Consider the following 8,480-nt stretch of genomic DNA (forward strand, 5'->3'; position numbering starts at 1 on the left):
CTTGGTCTCTACCTCTGAAACAGGACCTTCTGATCCAGGGTCCATTCAAACATCAAAATCTAACTTCTCTGAAGCTGACTGCTTGGAAATTGAACGCTTGATTTTATCAAAACGTGGTTTTTCTGAGCCAGTTATTGATACCTTAATACAGGCTAGGAAGCCTGTTACCAGAAGGATTTACCATAAAATATGGCGTAAATACTTATATTGGTGCGAATCCAAGAGTTACTCATGGAGTAAGGTTAGGATTCCAAGGATATTGTCTTTTCTACAAGAAGGTTTAGAAAAGGGGTTATCCGCTAGTTCTTTAAAGGGACAGATTTCAGCTCTGTCCATTCTTTTACACAAACGTCTGTCAGAAGTTCCGGACGTTCAAGCTTTTTGTCAGGCTTTAGCTAGGATCAAGCCTGTGTTTAAAACTGTTGCTCCGCCATGGAGTTTGAACTTAGTTCTTAATGTTTTACAGGGGGTTCCGTTTGAACCCCTTCATTCCATTGATATCAAGTTGTTATCTTGGAAAGTTCTGTTTTTAATGGCTATTTCCTCGGCTCGAAGAGTTTCTGAGTTATCTGCCTTACATTGTGATTCTCCTTATCTGATTTTTCATTCAGACAAGGTAGTTCTGCGTACTAAACCTGGGTTCCTACCTAAGGTGGTCACTAACAGGAATATCAATCAAGAGATTGTTGTTCCATCTTTGTGTCCTAATCCTTCCTCGAAGAAGGAACGTCTGCTACACAATCTAGATGTAGTTCGTGCCCTGAAATTTTATCTACAGGCAACTAAGGATTTTCGTCAAACGTCTTCCCTGTTTGTCGTTTATTCTGGTCAGAGGAGAGGTCAAAAAGCTTCGGCTACCTCTCTCTCTTTTTGGCTTCGTAGCATAATACGATTAGCCTATGAGACTGCTGGACAGCAGCCTCCTGAAAGAATTACAGCTCATTCTACTAGAGCTGTGGCTTCCACTTGGGCCTTTAAGAATGAGGCTTCTGTTGAACAGATTTGCAAGGCTGCAACTTGGTCTTCTCTTCATACTTTTTCCAAATTTTACAAATTTGACACTTTTGCTTCTTCGGAGGCTGTTTTTGGGAGAAAGGTTCTTCAGGCAGTGGTTCCCTCCGTATAAAGAGCCTGCCTGTCCCTCCCGTCATCCGTGTACTTTTGCTTTGGTATTGGTATCCCAGAAGTAATGATGACCCGTGGACTGACCACACTTAACAGGAGAAAACAAAATTTATGCTTACCTGATAAATTCATTTCTCCTGTAGTGTGGTCAGTCCACGGCCCGCCCTGTTTTTTATGGCAGGCTAAAAAATTTTTTGGATTATACTCCAGTCACCACTACACCCTTGGGCTTCTCCTTTCTCGTTGGTCCTTTGGTCGAATGACTGGAGGTGACGTAGAGGGGAGGAGCTATATAGCAGCTCTGCTGGGTGAATCCTCTTGCACTTCCTGTAGGGGAGGAGATAATATCCCAGAAGTAATGATGACCCGTGGACTGACCACACTACAGGAGAAATGAATTTATCAGGTAAGCATAAATTTTGTTTTTCCCATTCCTGAAACTGTCATATAAGGAAATAGATAATTTTGCTTTATATGTTGTTTTTTCTCTTACATTGTGCAAGATGTCCCAATCTGATCCTGCCTCAGAAGTTTCTGCTGGAACATTGCTGCCTGACATCGGTTCTACCAAAGCTAAGTGCATTAGTTGTAAAGTTGTAGAAATTATTCCACCGAATGTCATTTGTAATAGTTGTCATGATAAACTTTTACATGCAGATAGCGTTTCCATCGGTAATAGTACATTGCCAGTTGCAGTTCCTTCAACTTCTAATGTGCATGATATACCTGTAAATTTTAAAGAATTTGTTTCTGATTCTATTATGAAGGCTTTGTCTGCATTTCCACCTTCTAATAAACTTAAAAGGTCTTTTAAAACTTCTTATTTAGCTGATGAAATTTCAAATGACCAACAACATTCATCCTCTTCTGATGAGGATCTATCTGATACAGAAGATCCTTCCTCAGACATTGACACTGACAAATCTACTTATTTATTTAAAATAGCGTATATGCATTCTTTATTAAAAGAAGTGTCAATTACTTTGGATATTGAGGTAACCAGTCCTATTGACGTTCAGTCTAATAAACGTTTAAATGCTGTTTTTAAACCTCCTGTGGTTTCCCCAGGGGTTCTTCCCATTCCTGAGGCTATTTCTGATATGATTTCTAGGGAATGTAATAAGCCAGGTACTTCTTTTATTTCTTCTTCAAGGTTTAAAAAATTGTATACTTTACCAGCAAAATCTATAGAGTTTTGGGAAAAAAATCCCCAAAGTTGATGGGGCTATTTCTACTCTTGCTAAACGTACCACTATTCCTATGGAAGATAGCACTTCCTTTAAGGATCCTTTAGATAGGAAGCTTGAATCTTATCTAAGGAAGGCCTATTTATATTTAGGTCATCTTCTCAGACCTGCTATTTCTTTGGCTGATGTTGCGGCTGCATCAACTTTCTGGTTGGAAAATTTAGCGCAACACAAATTGGATTCTGACATATCTAGCGTTGTTCGCTTACTGCAACATGCTAATCATTTTTTTTGTGATGCCATTTTTGATATTATCAAAATTGATGTTAGATACATGTCTTTAGCTGTTTTAGCTAGAAGAGCTTTGTGGCTTAAATCTTGGAATGCTGATATGACATCTAAATCTAGATTACTATCTCTTTCTTTCCAAGGTAATAATTTATTTGGTTCTCAGTTGGATTCTATTATTTCAACTATCACTAGGGGAAAAGGAGTTTTTTTGCCTCAGGATAAAAAACTTAAGGGTAAATCTAAGGCTTCTAACCGTTTTCGTTCCTTTCGTCAGAATAAAGAACAAAAACTCAATCCTTCCCCCAATGAATCTGCTTCCAATTGGAAGCCTTCCTCAAATTGGAATAAATCCAAGCCATTTAGGAAACCAAAGTCAGCCCCTAAATCCGCATGAAGGTGTGGCCCTCATGCCAGCTCAGCTGGTAGGGGGCAGATTAAGGTTTTTCAAGGATTTTTGGATAAAATCTGTCCAAAATCATTGGATTCAGAGCATTGTCTCTCAAGGGTATCGAAAAGGATTCAAAGTAAGACCTCCTGTGAGAAGATTTTTTCTCTCACGCATCCCTGTAAATCCAGTAAAAGCTCAGGCTTTTCTGAAGTGTGTTTCAGATCTGGAGTCTTCAGTTGTAATCATGCCAGTTCCTCCTCAGGAATAAGGTTTGAGGTTTTATTCAAACCTATTCATTGTACCAAAGAAAGAAAATTTATTCAGACCAGTTCTGGATCTAAAAATTTTGAATAGTTATGTAAGAGTAACAACTTTCAAGATGGTGACTATAAGGACTATTCTGCCTTTTGTTCAGCGAGGACATTGTATGTCCACAATAGACTTGCAGGATGCGTACCTTCATATTCCGATTCATCCAGAACACTTTCAGTTTCTGAGATTCTCTTTTCTAGACAAGCATTACCAATTTGTTGCTCTTCCATTTGGCCTAGCAACAGCTCCAAGAATCTTTTCAAAGGTTCTGGGTGCCCTACTATCTGTAATCAGAGAACAGGGTATTGCAGTGTTTCCTTATTTGGACGATATCTTGGTACTGTTTCTTTGGAAACATGGTTGGAGGATCAATTTACCAAAAAGTTTCTTGATTCCTCAGAGGAAGGGTCACCTTTTTAGGCTTCCAGATAGATTCAGTGTCCATGACTCTGTCTATAGCAGACAAGAGACGTTTAAAATTGGTCGCAGCATGCCGGCTCCTTCAGTCTGTCATTCCCTTCAGTGGCTATGTGCATGGAAGTTTTAGGTCTCATTACTGCAGCATCGGACGCGATCCCCTTTGCTCGTTTTCACATGAGACCTCTACAGCTTTGTATGCTGAATCAATGGTGCAGGGATTATACAAAGATATCGCAATTAATATCCTTGAATCCCAATGTACGACACTCTCTGACATGGTGGATAGATCACCATCGTTTGGTTCAAGGGGCTTCTTTTTGCCCAACGTGGACTGTGATCACAACAGATGCGAGTCTTTCAGGTTGGGGAGCTGTTTGGGGATCTCTGACAGCACAAGGGATTTGGAAATCTCAAGAGGCGAGATTACCAATAAATATTTTAGAACTCCGTGCAATTCTCAGGGCTCTTCAGTTCTGGCCTCTGCTAAAGAGAGAACCGTTCATTTGTTGTCAGACAGACAATATCACAACTGTGGCTTATGTCAATCATGAGGGTGGGACTCACAGTTCCCAAGCTATGAAAGAAGTATCTTGGATACTTGCCTGGGCGGAATCCAGCTCCTGTCTAATCTCTGCGGTGCATATCCCAGGCGTAGACAATTGGGAGGCGGATTATCTCAGCCACCAGACTTTACATCCAGTGGAGTGGTCTCTCCATCCAGATGTGTTTTCTCAGATTGTTCAGATGTGGGGGCTTCCAGAGATAGATCTTATGGCCTCTCATTTAAACAAGAAACTTCCCAGATACCTGTCCATGTCCAGGGATGTTCAGGTGGATGCGCTGACACTTGCTTGGTGTTATCAACCTGCTTACATCTTCCTTCCTCTAGTTCTCCTTCCAAGAGTGATCTCCAAAATCATCATGCAACAGTCTTTTGTGTTGCTGGTGGCTCAAGCATGGCCACACAGGTTTTGGTATGCGGATCTGGTTCGGATGTCCAGTTGCCCGCCTTGGCCACTTCCGTTACGGCCAGACCTACTATCTCATGGTCCGTTTTTCCATCGGGATCTCAAATCATTAAATTTTAAGGTATGGAAATTGAACGCTTAGTTCTAAGTCAAAGAGGTTTCTCTGACTCAGTGATTAATACTATGTTACAAGCTCGTAAATCTGTCTCTAGGAAGATTTATTATAGAGTTGGAAGACTTACATTTCATGGTGTTCTTCTCATAAATTCTTCTGGCATTCTTTTAGAATTCCTAGAATTTTACAGTTCCTTCAGGATGGTTTGGATAAGGGTTTGTCTGTAAGTTGAAAGGACAAATCTCCTCTCTTTCTGTTTTATTTCACAGAAAGTTTGCTAAACTTCCTGATATTCATTGTTTTGTGCAGGCTTTGGTTCGTCTCAAGCCTGTCATTAAATCAATCTCTCCTCCTTGGAGTCTTAATTTGGTTCTGAAGGCTTTACAGGCTCCTCCATTTGAGCCTATGCATTCTTTGGACATTAAACTACTTTCTTGGAAAGTGTTGTTCCTTTTGGCTATCTCTTCTGCTAGAAGAGTTTCTGAGCTATCTGCTCTTTCTTGTGAGTCTCCTTTTCTGATTTTTCATCAGGATAAGGCAGTTTTGCGGACTTCTTTTCAATTTTTACCTAAGGTTGTGAATTCTAACAACATTAGTAGAGAAATTGTTGTCCCTTCCTTGTGTCCTAAGACTTCTTTGGAGAGATCCTTTACATTCTTTGGATGTGGTAAGAGCTTTGAAATATTATGTGTAAGCTACTAAAGATTTCAGGAAGACTTCCAGTCTATTTGTTTTATTTTCTGGTCCTAGGAAAGGTCAGAAGGCTTCTGCTATTTCCTTGGCTTCTTGGTTGAAACTTTTGATTCATCAAGCTTATTTGGAGTCGGGTCAGGCCCCGCCTCAGAGAATTACAGCTCATTCTACTAGATCAGTCTCCACTTTGTGGGCTTTTAAGAATGAAGCTTCAGTTGATCAGATTTGCAAGCGGCGGCTTGGTCCTCTTTGCATACATTTACTAAATTCTACCATTTTGATGTATTTGCTTCTTCGGAAGCAGTTTTTGGTAGAAAAGTTCTTCAGGCAGCTGTTTCAGTTTGATTCTTCTGCTTTTTGATTTAAGTTTTTTTCTTTCAAAAATGAAAATAAACTTATTTGGGTTGTGGATTAATTTTTTCAGCGAAATATGGCTGTTTTTATTTTTATTCCCTCCCTCTCTAGTGACTCTTGAGTGGAAGACTCCACATCTTGGGTATTGATATCCCATATGTCACTAGCTCATGGACTCTTGCCAATTACATGAAAGAAAACATAATTTATGTAAGAACTTACCTGATAAATTAATTTCTTTCATATTGGCAAGAGTCCATGAGGCCCACCCTTTTTATGGTGGTTATGATTTTTTGTATAAAGCACAATTATTTCCAAATTTCCTTTGTTGATGCTTTCTACTCCTTTCTTTATCGTCCCACTGCTTGGCTATTCGTTAAACTGAATTGTGGGTGTGGTGAGGGGTGTATTTATAGGCATTTTGAGGTTTGGGAAACTTTGCCCCTCCTGGTAGGATTGTATATCCCATATGTCACTAGCTCATGGACTCTTGCCAACATGAAAGAAATGAATTTATCAGGTAAGTTCTTACATAAATTATGTTTTATTTAATTGTAGTATTTTTTTTCCGATTATTTTAAATTATATTTAATTTGGGGGGGGTTAGGGTTAGTCTTAGGTTTAGGGGTTAATACATTTAATATAGTGGCGGCGACGTTGGGGGCGGCAGATTAGGGGTTAATAAATGTAGGTAGGTGTCGGCGATGTTAGGGACGGCAGATTAGGGGTTAATAAAATTTAACTAGTGTTTGCTATGCGGGAGTGCGGCGGTTTAGGAGTTAATATATTTATTACAGTGGCGGCGATGTCCGGTCGACAGATTAGGGGTTAAAAAAATTATTTAAGTGTTTGCGATGTGCGGGGGGGGCCTCGGTTTAGAGGTTAATAGGTAGTTTATGGGTGTTAGTGTACTTTTTATCACAAAGTTAAGAGTTTTATGTTACTGCGTTAGCCCATAAAACTCTTAACTACTGACTTTTAAATGCGGTAGTAGTCTTGACAGGAGAGGCTGTACCGCTCACTTTTTCCAAGACTCATAATATGAGCCTGGTGAAAAGGTAAGCCAGAGCTACCAGCACATGGGGGGGGGGGGAAATCTGCACACAAAAATCTTCCAAAGGCATATGGCGCACGGAGAGGAATCCCTAATCCTGTCCACCTCTTGGCTGGACAGAACTTGGAGGGGGTGGTACTTCAGAGTTAACTATATACAGGTAACTAGGGGAGTGAGCAGCTCTGTCCACATTCCTTGGGAGAGGGGCTCACACTGGTATTACCAGGGAGGGGCAAAATGATGTATTTTTTTATCATTATATCACTTTAAGAGTGTTTTTAAAATTGTTTTAGTGCTCTGGTATCTCATTTTGTGGCAACTTGATTGTAGTTAAAGTGAGCTGTAATAATTGAAAATGTCAGCTATTTTGCCTGTAAATGCTTGATTGGCATTACTATCTGTCTCATAGTGTGTATCTTTAATAGGTGTCATTCCGCTACCACTGCCAGCTGTACTCAGAGTGGAGAAGGACCAACCAGAAAGTCCTGCTGCTCTCTGCGGATTCCAAAATGGGTTCTGCTACCCAGCATTCCCTGCTTTCCTCCAAACTTTTGAAGAAGGCTGCAGATGAGACCACTGTATGATACCCACATTCAGAAATACTTGAAAATTGTTTGGTAGGAACAGAAGAACTTTTTACAGACTCCAAGGAAACTATTTATTAACTATTTACTTACTGTGTTTTTAATATTATTTAATATTAAAAACACAGTAAGTCACAAAGATGAACTTTGCTGCTGCCACAATACATGTATTATTAAGTAGTCATGGATTTGAAAAACAAGTTTGCAATCCAACAAGATTTTTTTTATTTTTTTTTTCACCAGGAATATGTCTGACATTTTCTTCTGATGCACATTGACAGATTATAAGGATCTGAATTTTGTATATGGTTGATTTATATTTAGTTATTTGTGTCAATATTCAGTAGAGGCTTTCATCCAGCAGCTTAACCAGTTCACTGCAGGAGACCCTTCTGGCAAAAAAGAATATTAACACAGAGCTACCATCAGAGAAATGCAATACGACTTGTCTACACCCCTACAAAACATTGAATGCATCTTAATAGCATCAGGACAAGATTTATCCTGCATAAATAATATAAATATATATATATATATATATATATATATATATATATATATAATGTTATGTTAAAATGTTAATAAAGTGTTAAACTTTTTGGTCGTTGTGATTTGTATTATTTTAGTTACAGCAATAATGGTTATAGAAAAGTAGAATTGGTATATTTTCTTGTAACTGCTAGACTGGTGCCTTTCCTTATGTTCTCAAAGAAGTTCTGTCTAAAATTAATTAATCCCTATTTGGATTAAAGCGACATGATACCCAAATTTTGAAGTACTTAAAGGTGATGCAACATAAATGGAAAAAAAAATTGCTAAAACATATCACCTGAACATCTCTATGTAAATAAGAGAGATATTTTACCTCCAAATTTCTTCAGTATCCACATCCAATTTGTAAAGGGACTATAAACAGCCAATCAGGATGCTAGTCCCAGGATTTGATAGGGATTGTGTATCTGCATGTGCAGGCACAGTCCTATTTCCCT

The 8,480-nt window shown here is 39.0% G+C and overlaps 1 protein-coding gene across 2 annotated transcripts in view; it reads left to right on the forward strand.

Annotated features, from left to right (window-relative positions):
* MARCHF2 (membrane associated ring-CH-type finger 2) overlaps positions 1–8,090 on the forward strand; it is a 112,154-nt gene extending 104,064 nt beyond the window's left edge. For both annotated transcript variants that reach the window (XM_053703011.1, XM_053703012.1), the window contains exon 5: positions 7,333–8,090. In XM_053703011.1, the coding sequence (XP_053558986.1) occupies positions 7,333–7,491 (159 nt within the window). In that variant the 3' untranslated portion in view covers positions 7,492–8,090. The remainder of the gene's footprint in view (positions 1–7,332) is intronic.
* Positions 8,091–8,480: the final 390 nt, after the last annotated feature.

Source organism: Bombina bombina, chromosome 2 (genome assembly GCF_027579735.1).
Source record: "Bombina bombina isolate aBomBom1 chromosome 2, aBomBom1.pri, whole genome shotgun sequence".
NCBI classification, from domain to species: domain Eukaryota; kingdom Metazoa; phylum Chordata; class Amphibia; order Anura; family Bombinatoridae; genus Bombina; species Bombina bombina.